The 18503-nt window shown below is 42.4% G+C and overlaps 1 protein-coding gene across 5 annotated transcripts in view; it reads left to right on the forward strand.

The window, feature by feature from the left end:
* The window catches only part of rap1gap2a (RAP1 GTPase activating protein 2a), a gene marked incomplete at its 5' end in the record, with an annotated part of 112025 nt that overhangs the window by 87891 nt on the left and 5631 nt on the right, over positions 1 to 18503 (forward strand). For 3 of the 5 annotated variants that reach the window (XM_080888280.1, XM_080888282.1, XM_080888281.1), the window contains 17 exons: positions 4835 to 4870; positions 7995 to 8027; positions 8154 to 8375; positions 8479 to 8582; positions 9903 to 9981; positions 10357 to 10410; positions 11217 to 11300; positions 11411 to 11511; positions 12030 to 12159; positions 14398 to 14553; positions 14649 to 14720; positions 16094 to 16180; positions 16376 to 16516; positions 17522 to 17671; positions 17824 to 17936; positions 18021 to 18119; positions 18243 to 18363. In XM_080888280.1, the coding sequence (XP_080744406.1) occupies positions 4835 to 4870; positions 7995 to 8027; positions 8154 to 8375; positions 8479 to 8582; positions 9903 to 9981; positions 10357 to 10410; positions 11217 to 11300; positions 11411 to 11511; positions 12030 to 12159; positions 14398 to 14553; positions 14649 to 14720; positions 16094 to 16180; positions 16376 to 16516; positions 17522 to 17671; positions 17824 to 17936; positions 18021 to 18119; positions 18243 to 18363 (1782 nt within the window). Of the gene's footprint in view, positions 1 to 2416; positions 2592 to 4834; positions 4871 to 7994; positions 8028 to 8153; positions 8376 to 8478; positions 8583 to 9902; positions 9982 to 10356; positions 10411 to 11216; positions 11301 to 11410; positions 11512 to 12029; positions 12160 to 14397; positions 14554 to 14648; positions 14721 to 16093; positions 16181 to 16375; positions 16517 to 17018; positions 17492 to 17521; positions 17672 to 17823; positions 17937 to 18020; positions 18120 to 18242; positions 18364 to 18503 lie in introns of those variants that run through there. The other 2 variants (XM_080888283.1, XM_080888284.1) reach the window with 2 other exon arrangements.

The raw sequence follows: 18503 nt of genomic DNA on the forward strand, positions 1-18503 counted from the left end.
CGTCTGCTACCCACCAGCTCGACAGCTAGCCGGGAGCTCGAGGGTTACTGATGCGGCCGAGAACGGCACAACTCCCGGCACATCATTTTCAGATCACCGCGGAGTTTCGCTGCTCGGGTTAAACGTAATATATAAGTCACTTAGACAACCTAAAAATGTTATTGTTGGGCTTTTTTCAGTGTTTTGTTTGTTCGTGAGTAAATCGGTTTGGCTGAGATTAAAGTTATTAGATTAGATAAAATAAAACTTTATTAATCCCCCGGGTGGGTTCCTCCTTGGTTTTCACACAGCTGACTAAACGTCAAACAGAAAACTTATTAAACAGAAGTATGAGACAGTCGAGAATTTACACCAGTGTCTGGTTATATTTTAGATAGCAAGAAGCAGACGGCCGAGTTTAATAAACTCCACCGAGACAGCGGTGACGCTAATCAGAAGGCTAGACCGTCCAATTTCACGCCTTTAAATTTTAAAGGCGTGTTTGTGTGTGTGTTTATACAATTGCTATTATGTTTGCACTTTATGTGTAATGTTACTGACTGCAGAGATCAGTAAGATGTGTGTATTTTTTATTTATTAGTTTTATTTATTTAATATTATTTTTTAATTGAATGACTGTCTAGTAGTTCACAGATGTCGAAAAACTGAGTGTGGTAAAGCCACTGATTTTTTTTATGTATATTTCTGCAATCTGCACATTGTACTGACTTTCATTTTAATGTTTACACCAGGGTTCCTTGTCAGCACTTTATGCTCAGATGTTTGTAAGCTAAAAATAAACTATTGTGGATGTTCAAATATACTGTTGTGATTGAAGAAGTTAAATAAAAATGTCAGTCATCAATTCATGCATCACCTCATGTCATCATAACAGAGGTCTGTCTTCCAGGAAAGAACAGTTTAAAATTAATGTAATATAGTATTGGCCATACTATATGATGTATTGCTTGTCTTTGTTTAATAATACAGAAGACAAAGACCTTAAAAAATAATCGCATATCGCATCGCAATCGCAATATTGGGGCAAAAAATCGCAATTAGATTATTTTCCATAATCGTTCAGCCCTAATTCTCTGTAAACCCCAGAGATGGTTGTGTGGGAAAATCCCAGCAGATCAGCATTTTCTGAAATACCCAGATCAGCCTGTCTGGCACCAACAACCATTACCTTTCTTTCTCCGTCTGATGCTCAGTTTGAACTTAAGCAGGCCATTTTGACCACAAATACATGCCTAAGTGCATGTGGTTGCTGCCATCTCGTTGGCCGATTAGATATTTGCTATAACAAGACAAAACGTTCTCACTCCCAAAGCGTAACATATTACCCTATGTGACAAATAGCCGGGAAGTTACGCTTTCGGCCACCCAACACATTCCTATGTTACGCATTCGGAAACAGGAGGAATCATGAGAACCATTTGGACTGAATCTACACATGTACATTTATTTAGTTTCTCCTCATGAATTGCTTTGCAAAACGCTATCTAACACGATTAAGGTTGTGGTAAAGGTTAGGGTTAGGGTTAGGACTGGAATACACTGCTGGAGCGTGTGTTACCGCCGGGAGCGTCATTCTATTGGATTCCATCCACAATCAGGCGCATATCATAGGGACACGGCAGGTTACCTTTCGCCCCTGGGACGCCTCGGGATGTGACAAATCGTCGGCATGTTACGCGTCGGGAATGAGAATGCTCTGAACAAGAAGTTGAACAGGTATACCTAACAAAGTGGCCCATGATCAATTTATAAGTTAGCATACTAAGTAGTTATGTATTTGGTGGTTTAACTCTAATTTATCCACACCATTGTACAGCAGTAGACTGGCTTAGGGAGTGTATGCTAAAACAGAGACTGTATAGTTTGTGCCTGGAATTTCTTCCTTACAGGTGATCTAATGTTTGTATTTGTACAATACTTTATTCAGGCACTTCCTTTTTGACATTAATAATGTGTATGGATGCTGATAGTCAACAGTCTTCAAAGAGAGCAACACCAAACTTGGCAATACCTTGGATGACTTACAGTGTGTGTGTGTGTGTATGTACTTGTTTAGGCATCTTTGAGAGGACAGAAAATTGGCATGTCACTATACTTGTGAGGACCAAGAGTCTTTTAAGGACAAAATGCCTGTCCATACAAGTTTTAAGGCATTTTTGAGGCTCAAAATAAGGTTTTAGTGTCAGATTTACAATTGTGTTATTGTTAGGTTTAGGCTATGGGTTAGGGTTAGGCATTCATTTTTGATGGTTAGGGTAAGGCTAAGTGTGTGTGTGTGTGTGTGTGTGTGTGTGTGTGTGTGTGTGTGTGTGTGTGTGTGTGTGTGTGTGTGTGTGTGTGTGTGTGTGTGTGTGTGTGTGTGTGTGAGACACATAAACAAGGGCATGACCTGTTTTGCTTTGACAAACAATTCAGTTTGCTGCCTTACTTGATTTTCCTGTTTAAGCTTTAGTGGCCATGTTTGAAGGCAAAACAGACATTATAAATGTGTGGGAGAGGGAAGAGCTCTTCTAAAATGTAGAAGGAAGGGTAAGAATAAGAGGAAGGCAGGGACACTTAAAGACTCAAATGTTTTGGTTGCCCTTCTCAAGGTAAGTCTGCACTGGTTACCATGCAAGTCCCAGCAGTTTGATGTGTAATGGGGAGTTTTTTCAACTTGGCGCGCAAGTTTATGATGAATGAATGTAGGTTAGTAAGTTTCTACTCATACCAACTTATCATTTCAAAATCAAAGCAAGTGAACTTTAACTGAAGCTATCAGACATGTGTTCAAACTTTACTGTTATTGCCGCTAAGTTAATCAGTTACCTCGTCTTGCAGCTAATATTTGTTTATATTGTGACTTCAGAAATAGGCGTATGTCACATCGAGTCAAACTTCAGGTCCTCAAGTCACTGCAGGAGAAACAACCGCAGAGGCGCTTAGTGTTATGAGTGAGGTAGCGGCATCCTCTGCACCCTCTTAAACTTTCTACAGTTTTGTGCCTTCTTAATAGCTGCTTTACACCCACGTGTGCAACATTTTGCAACCAGAGAGCTAAAATATCACATTTACACATGCGTGTCAGTTCAGCTGCGTGCCATTGGGCCACAAGTGTGACAAAGCCGAGCAATGCTGAGAGGGGTTTTTTTGGGGAGGGGGTTAACAACGCGTTCTCAACTCTCAACGGTTGGATTTCATGTACACCTGATAGCTGAGAGGTCAGGGCTTTTAGTTTCGGTCCATCCCTTCACCCAAAAAGGCTGTGCATCTAATTAATGACTATTCAAATAGAAATGCCATGCAAATGCTGCAGATGTAATGTTCTGATATTTGGAAAAGAATAAAAATATATTTATGAGAGAAAGCAGAAGAAGAATGTGAGCAAGTTCAGTTCCTGTTTACTTTTTTTGTGCTTTGTCATCATTTCTGTCAGTGTCTGGGTGGTTGTGTTCATGATTAGCGTGAGTATGTGTGAATTCTAGCTACCAGTGAGTCTGCCAGTCATTGAGTCAGTCAGGCAGACTGACAGGCTGATCGTGGCAGCCTCCACAGGTTGCCATGGGAAATAAGATATCCAGATGTCACCAGGCTAACACAGAAAGAGTGAACGAGTGCGAGCAGGAGAGAAAAGGCAAGAAAAACTAAGAGAGAAAAAGGCTAATAAAAGAAAAGAGGAAATGACTGAGTAATAAGAGAGTATAGGGGACAGATTAGGAGAATGACACACTGAGATTAGAGAGCAACGGTGAGAAAAGGGAAGTAGGCATGTAGAGATATGTTTTAGACTGACAGTGGAACAGAAAGGCAGATATGGCTTCCTTGTCTTTGGACTTGTCTGGACACCATTGGAGGCTCAACATGCTGTCTGCACTCCCAAGAGCCCATTGGGACGCTGCAAAGGTGATCTGCTACAGCGTGTCTTTTTAGCTGCCCTGGGCACTGCTCAATGTAGCAAAAACTCCTTCACATGTGCCAGCATGACTCTAGCTGTCAAATATAATTAAAGTAGGCATTACACGACTTTGTTTGTTTTTGCAGAAGCAGTTTAAAAAGGAAGCACAACACTGCAGTTATAGAGTTGATGATGAGAGGCGCTCAACTTCTGTCTGTGTTTAAACCAGTTTTTTTTAATGGCAAGGTTAATTTGGGGTCAGAGATCAGTATCTCCTGTGATGTGAGTCAAAGCGCTGATGCGCTCACACACACTTGTTACCTAAAACTGTCCATGCATTGCTTTGCACGCTATATATGTGTCAAAATCTGAGCATAAGGCCATTATCACCCTTGCAGCTTGTTAATGTGGCAAGGCGGAGACCCCGTGGGAACAGGGCGGTGTGTGTGTGTGTGTGTGTGTGTGTGTGTGTGTGTGTGTGTGTGTGTGTGTGTGTGTGTGTGTGTGTGTGTGTGTGTGTGTGTGTGTGTGTGTGTGTGTGTGTGTGTGTGTGTGTGTGTGTGTGTGAATGCACTTAAGGAAGCTGGTTTGTGTGTTATGTAGTATGTGTTGCTCTTTGAGGAAGTGGTTTTTTATCAGTGTGTGAGCGCGTGTGGGTGTGAAAGACTGACCCAGCCCTCTGTGACGCTGCAGAGCTGATCCCGTGGAGGGGAGGGAGCGGCACAATCTACTCTTGCAGATGAATGTTATCAGTGTGAGGGCTTTAAATGCAGACGTTTAGGTTGAGCATTGAGTGTCAAAACACTTGTGTGAGGTGTAAATTGAAGCCAGCCAAAGGGCGATGATTGAACTGCTGCCGGCTAAATGGTGTCAGTAGCTTGTCGCCCTCTGACAGTCAGAGTTTAACTCTCTTTCAGCTTGTTTTAGATACTTTGTAATCTATTTCTGTCTCTGTTCCAGTCTGCAGAGTTCTTCGACATGCTGGAAAAGATGCAGGTATGACGAAATTTTCATTCCTCTGAATGCCATTTCCTTCTCTGCTGCTGTCCCTCTATCATTTCCTTATTTCAGTATCTCTATTTCCTCCATTCTTTCCCTATCTTCAGCCAGCACTACTGAGCTATAGTAGAGAGGTTTTTTTTGCCATAAAAAGGTTCCTCCTATCACCTTGTTTTTCTTTGACCAAAATCAGCTTTAACATATACTTGAATAGGGCTCACGCTGATGATTTAATCACTGAAAGTCGGCGCTGCGTGTGTCTTAGATTGGATAATAGGCATGCAGGCGGCAGTGAACATCCACACAAAGATCTGGACTGGCATGACTATTTTCTCCTTCTCTGTGTGGAATACATTGATTTTATTTTTGTTCTGAACAAAGGCTGTCTCTCTCTGTGTGTTCGACCACTTTGTGCCCTCCACAGGGCCCTAAGGGTGCAGGCTTTGAGTTGTCTGACGACAGATGGGGTTGGGCGAGGGGGGTTAAAAAGGGTGAGGAGGAAGAGAAGTAAGGTAGGAAAGAAAACATACCAAAAAGGGAGCATATGACCATAGGAAGATTCAGACAGAGATAATTGCTCATGCGGGTTTATTATTAGATGTCCAAGACGTGAATTATTAGGTGGTCATACTGGGAACCGTTAATAGGTTAAAAATAGAAAGCCCCATACTTTTAAGTCATTAGACTTTCTTCGCTCAGGATCCAAGAGGTGTGAACTGACCTGCAGCTGAAAGTTAAGGAATGCCAGTTTTATCCAGTGACCCCTGAATGCACCATATTAAATACCAGAAAAGCTCCCTCCAACAAAATTATAACATTTCCATTTGTTTCTTTTAAACTTTCTTTGAGACTGCTGATGATTTGTGTTTATTTTTTTCCTTCTATTGTCAACGAATCCTTTAAAAAGACCAAAACAAACAATTCTTTGCATCCAAAGCCTGAAATATGATATTCCCCCACACTGTGGGACTCTACTGGCGCTCAAAAACTCAATGAGCATTGACTGACTTGTCGGCCTCTGTAGTTCATTTTAGGTCAGTCTCATGTGCGCAGCCTTTTCTGATTATTGCAGTGAGTATTATTCACTGTACCACATACGAATTGATCCACTGTTGAAAATATTCTTTACAGTATCAGTAACAGCAAGTAAGACTGCCGTGTGGTCTATTTACAGTTAGAGAAACACAGCATCGTGTAAGACTGAGTCAAAAACAATGTAAAATAGCATCTGTGTTTAGAATAGAAGTAAGAAGTAAGTCATGTAAGAGGAGACAAGGTGTGAGATGGTAAGTCAGCGTGAGGGAGAACCTGATTGAGGACATCACTGGAGTTATTTAGAAAGTGTAACTAGAGGATGACGACCCCCTAAGCAGCCTGATGATCAAAGAGTCACACACGTATGCAGAGTGAAACTGGCAGCTCATCGGTCTTTGCTGAAGCTCAGCTTGCATTGACCTTCTCGTCTGGGCTCTGAACGTTTGGAATCAGGCTTTCAAAGTGTGTTCCTGATGATGAAGGTCACTTTTTTCTTTTTTTTTGCTCCCCATCTCCGGTCCACTCCCTCCTTTCCTGTTCTTTTGTCAGCTTCACCAATTTTCACCCCTCTCTCTGCTTCCTCTGCCTTTGGCTTTTCTGTATGACCAAAAATCGAAGCCTCTGAAGGCTCTTTCTGATCAGTGTCATACTGTTGACACTGACTCCCTGCTGACTGCAACAGCTGCTCCATCAGTATGCACTCAGACAGACATAAACCACTACAGATTAGACTTAGAAGTGTGTGCAAACACTTGTATGTGTGTGTGTGTCGGGGTTGCATTTGCACTCTTCAAATGAATTCTGCCTGACTCTTGGTATGATTGGTGGCAGTATAAGCGATGGCGGTGGCGTGGTGGTGGTGTGTATGCTAAGAGCTGTGAATCTGCACACATGCATTTATTTCCTCACTCTTATTCTCAGTCATGCAGATGAGCTGTTCCACTGGGCCTGTAGCATAATTGGCCAATTTACTGTGTGTACTAGATTGGCTTTTCGTAGCTGCATATATTTGCACTGCGCTGCATACTATGAAAAAAAAGGCTTCGGCCTGCGCCTCAGCGTTTCTGTGTTCCAACAAATGATAATAACAAGTGAAGAAAGGAACACTTAGTGTGTGGAAGCTGGATTCAGAGAGGAGATGACTAAGTGACTGCATTACCTGTGTGCGCTCGTGCATGTGTGTGTGTTTGTGTTTGCAAGAGAGTATATTAGCACGTATGACTCACTCTGTTTTCACCTGTCAGCAGATGAGACAGTCTGAAGTCTGAAAACAAGAATGTTTCTGCACCCTTTTGGAACATTGCACAAATAAACTGAACTTGTATTTTTTTAAATTCTTTTTTGACCTCTTGTGCTTTTCCACTCTTATGCTGCGATTGGACTTTAATAAGGTCCCTAAAGCTGAAGAGACCAAAAAATGGAAGGTGTGACTCGATACACACTTGTTGATATCTTCTCTGTGGGTCTCATTAGTGTGTCTGTGTGTGTCACCATTTATTCTGCATGCTGTGCTTCATTGCTGCACTGCTTTGCTCTGTGGTCGGACTCCTCGCCGCGAAGGAATTCTGAACACCCCGTGAATGTTTTTCAGACTTTTCTCAGGGCTTTCAAAGTGCAAAAATCCATAACCCCCTGATCAGATTGATTATAAGTTGAATGAACTCCAGCTGTCAATTGATCCTCTCCGGCCTGCCAGAGTTGCTGGCTCCTGCTGCCACAGAATATAAATGACTGGCTGCCCGGAGCCCTGCACCACCAACAATGCAGACAGGCCTCAGCAGTATTTTAGAGGTCACACTGGAGCTGGGCTAGCAGTGCCAAAGGCACACAGCTCTAAAATCTCAGGGGCCACTGAATCAAACACACTCCCTCGCTGATGTTTGCTGATGACTTTGCATTTTGCGTTGCATCATCGCCCCGACGTTTATTTAGTATCGTGAGCTGCGCTCCCCTTTCGCACCTGTGTTTGTGGATGTGCTTGGATCTGTTTCACCGTCGCAAAAGTCAGTGAACTTCATACAAGTTAAAAGTGTTACTGATGGTGTGTGCATATGTGTATGTATGTCTGTCCTCTTTTCTTTTACAGGATGACTATATCCCCTACCCACGGATAGAAGATGTGAGTCATTTCTAGCTCATCTTTCACTCAGCCATAATGCAAAACATTTGCAACCTTTGGCAAAACATGAAAAGCACACACTTTTTTAGTTGGTTATGTTTTATGTTGGTTTATGTTACACGCAAGATCCTAGAGAAAGGTGGTCCATACCCCCAGGTAATCCTGCCCCAGTTCGGGGGTTATTGGATTGAAGATGTGGAGGCACCGGCAGGAACTCCATCTTCCTCAGAATCTAGTTTCTGTGAGGAGGAAGACGGAGGAGAGGGCATGAGCCCCGGTGGGGGGCACAGCTACCGTCTGGAGTGCAACAGCACAGCCCGTGCCTACCGCAAACACTTCCTGGGCAAGGTTAGTGCAGTCATGTCAGTTTGTACCAAGCAGTGCGAGTCTTTAAAGTCTAAACTGCACCTTTCTCCCTCGCTTACCTCCTTCTCTATATCCATACACCCAGGAGCACATGAACTACTATTGCACCGGCAGCAGCATAGGCAACCTCATCATGTCCCTGAAACACGAAGAGGCTGAGGGACAGGAGTTCCTGCGCATCATGCTCAGGTACAATCAGGCAAAGGCAGCAACAGTAGCTTCACTTCACATATTATAAGTTCAGGATTTAAAGTCTGATGTGGTTTTCCTTCATGTTCCTGTTAGTGATGGGCTAAACCAAAAATACCTGCCATAGCGTGATAATAAGAGCGAAAGGAGGATGAATGAAAACCTGTCCTGGCCTAGTGCCAGTTCAGATTCTTCTAAAACAAATGTTGTGGCAAAAATCAATCCATCCACACGACCCAAATGCCATTCTCAAACATTTGCGCTACATTTTTGTGACATTTCTGTCTGAACCACAGTCAAGCTCCAATTAATTATTCGACAAACCTAAAACCCCAAAGAAACACAAACACTGTTGGCATGGCTAAAACACACTAATAACCCAGGCCTCCATTCTGTTTTATTGCAGCTCTGTGCACTCCATGTTTGCCAAATTTCATATGATTTTGTTGCTCTGTGATGAATGTTTTTTGCTATTATCACAGTTGGTGACATTTTGATTAACGGGCGAGCAAAACAAATAGCATAATGCTTTGTTGTTACGTAGCCATTGTGGGTGTTGCACAGAGAACTGTAGCCAGGTGATTGCTAATCTTCTCTATGACAGATGACTGTGATAATGCTAGTGTTATGAGCAGCACTGCTACATTTAGAGTCAATGAGCCCAGTGACTTTATTTTTTTTTCAATTCGAAATTGGTTAAAATGATTAGTTCACATTTCCTCATATTCTTCCTTAAATTTCACCGGGACAGTGAACTACATGGACACTAGGAGTTAACTAGAAATCTCTTTGATGGAACAAATTCTTGAACGGTCCTATAAGTCCTTTTACATTCAGCCCATTTTGAGTGGGCGGGGCCAGTAAAATTCCCATTTCTGTCAGTGTAAGAACTTTAACTGCCCATTTAATCCCCATTGGGTTTAAAGTGCAACAAACAATTGTGTAAAATAAGAGAAAAAGTTACGCAGCTCCCTGCCCAGACTGTACTGTAATTATAAAATAAAGTTTTTGTTCATTCACATTTTGCATTTTTTTTTAACTGTGGGACCACTGTAAAAAATTGACATGTTAATTGTTTGTTTTTTTTTAATCTATCACAAAATTACTTTAGTGTCCTATGAAATGCCATAGATGAGTTCTTAATCAGTAGGAAAACTTATGAAAACACAGTTAAAAGTCCAAAATGTATGCCCTCCAATACATTTTCCAAAGCCATCCAATGGGCCGGATCAGAGTCTTTGCCAGCCCGATTTTAGTCCACGGGCCTTATGTTTGACATCCCTTCTCTATGTGGATGACCAATTTATATTCTTCTTGCAGGTCGAGGACCAAAACAGTTCACGATAGGATCTCTTTAGCAGGGATCAACCAGCTGCCCAGCGTACCACAGATTGCCAAGGTAAGATAGAGCTCACAGGTACACCAGGTTTAAAGGCAGACAGTCTCCATGCACATATAGCAACATCAAAACATAATGGCACATATTCAGGGAGGTATGGTGAACACCTGAGCGTGAGGGAGAAGGAAAGACTTTCGTAATCACATGTATTATTTCAGAATAGCACTTCTCACAAGTAATAACTGGACAAAAATTGCATTAAAGAAGTCAAGGTAACAGGAAAAAATGTTGAAGTGGAATTGTTCCCTTCCTGTTATATTTCTTTTTGCTCTCTGACATGTGACTGATTATTATTATCTCTAAGACATTTTCTGGTACATTGGATTAGTGCTCCTTTACAGTAATCCTTCTTCTCTATGTTTTTTCATCTGTTAGGTCTTTTGTGATGATGCCACAGGGCTGAAGTTCAACCCCGTCCTGTACCCACGGGTGAGTTCATCCTCAGTTCCTGCACTGCAACCATCATCACACCCAGTGTGACCTGAGCTCTTCCGTCCAAGGCAAATATTCATTCAAGCTGAAACGAGGTAGCTTTACCAGTCCCTTACGTCTCCTGAGACACAAAGGGGGGCAGTATAGCTGAAAGGACATTTAATTATAGCTGCCACAACTTTACACCAACGTTCATAAATAACTTTTCATGAATTTTCATATCTATAAATATTTGATGGCTTTTATTTAAAGCCCGTGGCTTTTGTAGACATTTGAGCTTTAATTATTTTTTGCCAGCATCACCTGCCTGTCCCTACACATCAGATTTCATTAACTTTTCAACCTCCTAAAATTTTATCCACAAAAACACGTCCTTCTTGTCACATTTTACCCCCTACTTCCTGCCTCTCTAACATCTGCCCTGCGCAGTAAGCATATTAGTCAAGAAACGATTGATGATACCGCAACTCTCTAAAATGAATTTGATGGATCTGTTCCTCCTCCTCCTCCTCTTCCTCCTGTGAGCCTGATGGAGGAGTGTGATGGAGCATGCTTTCAGCCTGTGCCTCAGGGAAGGAAAAAAACCATCTGTGTCTCCGTATGCAAGAGACAGCAACAGGATCACTGCCCTCGCTGGGGGCCGCTATACAGTTTGTTGCATGACAGCCTTACATAACATGGACCCAATAAAACCGGCCCTGGAGACGTGTTATAGAGAAGGAAAACACTTCTTTTTTTAAAAGTGTACAACTTATAATCATAGGAAGAAAGTACGACTTTTCCTCTGTTTTGTTTACGTACAGGGATCCCAGTTAATAGTGGCTTACGATGAACATGAGGTGAACAACACGTTCAAATTCGGAGTCATCTACCAGAAGTTTGGACAGGTGAGCTATTTTAATTATCTTCCGCTTACTTTACATGTACCCTTTTATCTCATCTATCTTTCTCTTGTCTGTCCTTCACTTTATGTGCACGTATGTGTTTTCCTCCTCAGACATCAGAAGAGGAGCTATTTGGAAACAATGAGGAGACGCCAGCTTTCAAGGAGTTTCTCAGTATCTTAGGAGACACGGTTGAACTGCAAGATTTTAAAGGGTGAGGGTAGTAAAATGCAGTTCACTGGCATAAAACTTGTAGAATAATGTGAGAGAAAGTGGCAGGAAGAAAGGATTCAGTCAAATTTAAATGCAAAGAAACGAGTGAGTCTAAAAAGAAGGAACCTTGGGCTTATTACAGTGAAGAACATGGCGAGCTTTAATTACTGTAACCTTGGAGCAATTTGTCCTGCTGTTTCGGACTCAGCATGCAACATGGGTAAACTGCTTAGTGCAACAGATTTGTGCAAAGAAAGTGCCACATGGACAGGTAACCAGAGCTTTGTTTATTGTAAGGTAGGGGGGTGGGGGGTGCCGCAAGCTTTCTCCTATAGGGTTACACTTGTTGCTTTTACATAAGGAGACTATAAATTGTAGCTGACACATCACATTTGAATGACACTGGAGCCAGTTAGGCTTAAAATGTGATGACGGGATGTGTAAAATGCATGAAACAGAACCTTGTAAGTGAAGGCTGGAGGCTGCACAGAGAACATGAGCGCTCTGATCCTGTGACAGGTTCCGTGGTGGGCTGGACGTGTCCCATGGACAGACGGGGTCTGAATCTGTCTACACCGTCTTCAGACAGAGGGAGATTATGTTCCACGTGTCAACTAAGCTTCCCTTCACCGAGGGTGATGTTCAGCAGGTACCACGGCTTAATTCTGCCTTTATTATTGTTATACTGAATGCATGTGTGGATTTAGCTGCCAAATGGGGCACTTGAGCCCAGAAATATCAATATTAAATTGCTTTTATTCAAAGGCACTGAATTCAGATTTGATCCCTTGTTGGAAGAATGGTTGAGTTAAATGCACTAGATCATCTCACAGCTATTAAAGAGGACTTTAAAAGGAGCACATTCTTGCTTTTATGCCTCTGGTGCTGATGGTGTATCTGAGATTCAGGTGTTGGTGTTGTTCCTGGATCATCATATGATTAATATTGATCCAGGTTTACTATTGCAAGTGATCAATCACATAGTTATTATGTTTTAGTCCTGCGACACAGAAAAGAACCTGCGGATGTCCACTCAGGAAAAAATCCAACAAAGGGAGCGTTTCGAGCCATCGTTGGGTTGGGGGTTAGGATTCAATCGTGGTTAGGGTTAAAGGATCATCTGGTGCTGATCTGAAGTTAATACTTGAACAAAGTTGACCTTTCTTGTGTCATCTATATCTTTCAGCTGGTTTCAAAAACTAAATAAAATGTTCTTTGGCTTCTTATGAAAAAACAAAGAAAAAAATAAAGGCGGATCAGTTACAAAACTTTTAAAATCCATTCATAAAAGGAGTAAAAGAGCGACTAGGTGGCCTAAAATGCTGTAGGCGTGCATTAAATCACTTATTAGCAAATCGTCACCCCAGTATAGTATATACCATATAATAGCTTAAATGCTACAGAGACTTTTGCTTTTAGTGTCTGCAGTGAGCTCTCAGTTTTGTGCTGAATCTCATTTTTCTGCAAACATGTTCTATTCTAAAGTTTTCAGTGTACAGGAAGTAGAAGGGAAAAAAATATGAGTAGCCAAAGATGAACAGCTTCATCAACGAGTGACCTTCAGTGTTCTTCAGACTCTGACAGCAGCATCCGCACTAAATTACAGTGGGGGCATGACTTGGGTACACACATAACTGCATGTATTCTAAGACACATGTCAAATCTTGTCTGGCACTTGGTGGACGAGGTGTGAAAATAGCAGATGCACAACCAAAATCTGCACACAGTGTTAAACCACTGACCTTTGATAGGTTTGTAGCATAAACCCTATTCGCTGGAACGTTGAAGACAATATAATTACACTGCAAAGCAAGACACAAGGTTCTGGTTTACTCATGCATGAGGGAGGTGTCTGGCTGGAGCCAAGTGTCGTCCCACCACTTGACCTCCGTCAGAGACTCTCAGCCAGGCTCCCCATAGCACTCCTTTTATTGTGGTTACATGAATATGCATAGGGTCATTAACATATGACGTCTTACATAGGTATACATGTGAACAAAGAATACTGTGTGTGTGTGTGTGTGTGTGTGTGTGTGTGTGTGTGTGTGTGTGTGTGTGTGTGTGTGTGTGTGTGTGTGTGTGTGTGTGTGTGTGTGTGTGTAGGTCAAGATGTGAAGCCTCCCTAAAGCTAGTGCCAGGATGTCTGAGTCCATCTAACAAAAGGCTCTTATACTTAAACAGATATACATGTGCTTGCTATACCATAAATCAACAAGAAAAGATAAACTCTCCTAGGGAGTATGTGATTTATACCAAGGACACTCTAGAAGAACGGATGCACTCCCTAACACACAGAGCTGTTACTTTAGGATGAAACATCCTTTCAATCCACCAATGATTATATACACTTCTAAGCATATATGAGTAAATATTTCTAAGCATAAATGACAATCAACAATACAAATCTAACAACCTTTCTGGCCTTTCTATCATGCAAATGTATTATTTTAATGAACTCTAAACAATAAAATCTCCCCTCTGTTTCAGAGGAGAATTTTCATGAAGACTTTATGGACTTGCTATCAATGCAGCACGCTCCTCTTATTCTAATCCAGCACTGAGATAAGGCTGATGGGCCTTGCACTGGCAGTTATTAAATCTTGTGTTAATATCTTTTCTTTTTAAACCTTCATTGTAGTCTTAAAGTGCTCGGTGACAATGAGCTTTGCCATCCTAATAAAAAACTAAATTGCTCTTATATAAGCCATCGCTGAGGGTTTGATGTGAAGTCTCTAAAATCCTCCCGAGAACCATATGACCCCTTCTTGAATTCAGGGGCTCATGCAGTGTAGAACTAGAAGCCATATCCCGAGCTCTTATTTTGAAAGTGTTCAAAAATAAACACATAGCAAAAACTGGTGACCCGAGGTAATTATTTCCTCCTCAGCTCCAAAGAAAAAGGCACATAGGAAACGACATTGTCGCCGCAGTCTTCCAAGAAGAGCCCACACCGTTTGTTCCGGACATGATCGCCTCCAACTTCCTGCACGCCTACGTCCTGGTGCAGGCAGAGAACCCCTGCACAGAGCACACGACATACAAGGTACAAACAGGAAAATACTTCCTCTCCTTCCGTGTGTGCTGTAGTGGGCCGGTGGCCACAGTAACATGTGGCTGTTACTTGTTTTATGCTGACAGGTGTCTGTTACGGCGAGGGAAGATGTACCTTCATTTGGACCTCCCCTTCCAAACCCAGCCATCTTCAAGAAGGTGAGCGGCAGATGTGATCTCAGTATGAAAAGAAGCGCCACCAAGGCAGCTCGCTGTCTGGGCAGTATTTACTTTTAAGGGAATAATATTATATTTTCTATATATTGACTTTGTTTTCTTTGTTTTTTAAGAGGTTTGAGTGCAGTAAAAATCAGATAAGGGTCACAGGGCAGTAGATAATGGATAATAGGTACGATTTGCAAATAACTTGTCATAATGAATTAGAGCTTATTATATTATATATAATATTATACTACAGTATATTTCTAACTAAGCATGTCATTTGTTTTCACTTGAGACAAAGGGAAATGTGAGGTCAGAGGTCAAATGTGGCCACATTATATTTAAAAAATGATATTTAGAATTCCCCATATACTAGAATCATTTACCAAATGTTGCTAATACAAACAAAGGATGTATTTTGCAAATATAAGCACAGTTTTAAAGGTAAAAGTCATTTTATGAATGTTTGACCTTATTTGACCATAAAGAAGAGGTCAAACGGTACTTTCTATATCATTGCAGGACACACAAAAAATAGTTTTAAGGCTTTTTGTCATTTTTTGGTCAATAAATCATTGTAGACCTTGGTGGACTTCAAGGTCTCTACACCCCCAGTTTTTATCAGAGTTCCTTGAAAACCTTTTGAGCTGTTTACAGACAGAATAACACACACACACGCAAACACTACCAAAAACACACCAGGCAGAGTCAACTTTTTGACCTTGACTCCAATGACTTGTGCTGACGAAAAGCTAAAGTTCACTGAAATGAACTGATATCCTTCGCTGGCAGCCAGTCACTCAATATGAAGAAGAAGAGTAGTGCTTTTGGCAGGAAATGATACGCTGACCTGCAGCACGGATTGCCTTTCAGTAAAAGGTATCTGCAGCATGTGAAAATACACTTTTTAGATTTCCAGCAGAGAGTTGGTTAGGAGATTGATGCCAATCTTAAAGTAGGTAAGAAGCTGTAGACTTCCTGTTCATGGAGAAAATGTCCAAAGGTAATATAATAAGAAAATACAGTCACAGGTATTCAGTATCTCTACAAAGTTATTGCTTAGTGAAGGATGAAAGATTTATTTCAGGATTCTGTCACAAAAGCAAAAGTCCAATGCAGAAAAAAATTAGAGACACTGGTTTCAGCATTCAGTCGATAATAAAGCTGCTCACTGCAGAATAAGAGGATGAAAAGGGGGAATTTGAGGCAGATGGGATTTTTAAATCATTTACGCTCATGATCACCACAGCACAATGAGCTGAGGCACTGTTGTCTGTATATCGTTAAGGTCACCTTTTCCTTTCCTCATTGTCACCCTCCCCATTCCTTGTTGCTCATCAACTTCCCTCCTCGCCTCTGTCGCTCTCTAGGGCCCAGAGTTTCGAGACTTCCTGCTGACAAAGCTGATCAATGCTGAAAACGCCTGCTACAAATCTGACAAATTCGCCAAACTGGAGGTGACACACGCGCGCACAGCTACACCAAAACACCGCAGCATGCCTTCGTTCCGCTCTGCCGATTCATCCCTAATCATTTTCCCGATGCGTTCCTGCTTGTGTGTGTGTGTGTGTGTGTGTGTGTGTGTGTGTGTGTGTGTGTGTGTGTGTGTGTGTGTGTGTGTGTGTGTGTGTGTGTGTGTGAACCGATTTCAGGGGCGAACACGAGCCGCGCTGCTGGACAATCTCCACGACGAGCTGCACAGACAGAGTCAAAGCGCGCTTGGTCTGGGCCAGGTCGGAGAGGAGGACAAGCTTGAGAACGGGGGACACGGAGGCCTGCTGGAGTCCTTCAAGGTGAACATGAGCCTAGACAAAAAGTACATCGTTCAATCCTTTCTCAGCTCTGTGACATTTATTTAATCACCGTCATTACAGCACAAGAGTGCCAGGTTTGCTCGCTGTAGGTCAGCGAAATGTCACAGGTCTGCAAGATGACTTGAGGCGTTAAACCATTGTTATCACAGACGCTCCTGGATTTCTCAGTGCTCGAGAATTTTGACCTTATACTCACAGTGTGTGTGCGTGTGTGTGTGTGTGTGTGTATTCAGTGTGAGCATGTGAACATGCAAAACGCTGCGGCGCTAAATCTGTATGAGACTGTGCCTTTCTCTTTATGAATTTCTCCTCTGCTTCCTCTCACCAGCCACCTAAATCTCTCTAGCCCATCACACCGCCATTGCACGTGCTCACTGAAGGCTGGAGTGTCTTTAAAAGGACCGTCTTGAATGTGTGTCTCTGTTTGTCGCCACGAAAATGTGTAACCAATGTAATCATTTGATTCTATCGCTCTTCGCAGGCGTTGTGGACGGCGGCTTTGCAGTTTGTGCAGTCGGTCCCAGGGGGCGCTCTTATTGTTGCTGTCGTGGCAGTTGCTGTGTATTACCTTTCTGTGTCACTGTAAATGCACGTGGGGGAATTATATGATGATAAATAAAGACGATCTCATATGATGTTGTTTGTGTGTGTGTGAATTTGAGCTGGTCATAGCTGAGGCAGATAGCAAAGGTGGGAAAAGTATCGACATTTGATTTGAATGTTACCGACCGGAAGTTATCATAAACTCCTTTTACATCAATGAACCAATGATATAAATAATGAGTGTAACACAGTTACAGTACTCTTTCTTCTCTAACTCACTTTCTCTTCTTCTTGGACAACTGCGCCCCCTTGTGGTCACCTTCTTGACACTGCCTCCCCCCAACTTCATTATTTCACACTGTTTCCATTACTTGCTTCTACTCCTTAACCTCCTCCTCTCCCTCATCATGAGCTCATCTCTCTTTTCTCCTGCTTCTCCAGAGAGCCATGCGGGTCAGAAGCCACTCCATGGAGACTATGGTAGGGTCTCACCGTCACAGAAGCCCCGGTGTAGGAGGTGGTGTTCCAGCCAGCCTCAGTGGTGGAGGTCTGCCGCAGAGCACCAGCGAATGCACAAAGAGCACCTTCACTGTGAGTTCACTTCAGCAAGATGTGACTTGAGCTAAAAGCTTTGGTTCTTGTTCATTTACTCATCCATATTTAATGTTGGAGGATTTTTGGGGAACATTTTTAAAGTGCTGCAATACTAAGAGAAGCCAAATTCTTTATTCTGTTATCCGCAGCCTCCTGTACTGTCAGCCAAGTCTCCCCTGAAGAGCCCTGTGAAACGGCGCTCGGGTCTCTTCCCCCGTCTCCACTCCAGCACAGAAACTTCTTCAGACAAACACACGCGTGGGTAGGTTAAAGGTCCCTGCATTCAGAAGTTACAGTCTTTTTAAACAGCTACCTTTTGACTTACGGATTTGCTTTTTGTATGCAGCGACCAAAAGTTTGCAGAGAGCTGCCTGCTGTCCCAGGACGTGAAATCAGAGACGTCATCCAATCCGAGCTCACCTGAGATCTGTCCCAACAAAGAAAGGTGAGACCCAAGCTGATTTTATCTAAAGAATACTTTAATACTTTAACATTACTGCTTAATGTTTGCTTTTTCACGTCAGTACAAATTTTACTCATGGTTGCTCCTCTGTGTTCTCCTCAACAGGCCATTTGTCAAGCTGAAGGAGTGCGGCGGCGGCAGGCAGAACATTTCTCGTTCTTCTTCCAGCACCAGCAGCTTCAGCAGCACCGCGGGAGAAACAGAAGCTCTGGAAGAACTGGAGACGGTGAGCCCAAACTTTTATTCATTCATTTGAAAAGAAGGAACGAACGAAAGAAAATGTGTTGTGCTGTTGAGAGTTACATTTTTAAAGTATAAGAACATTGAAGAGATGGTGCAGAAAGCTGCATCTGGTCTGAAGGAAAA

This window comes from Rhamphochromis sp. 'chilingali' (assembly GCF_963969265.1).
Source record: "Rhamphochromis sp. 'chilingali' genome assembly, chromosome: 8".
NCBI lineage: Eukaryota > Metazoa > Chordata > Actinopteri > Cichliformes > Cichlidae > Rhamphochromis > Rhamphochromis sp. 'chilingali'.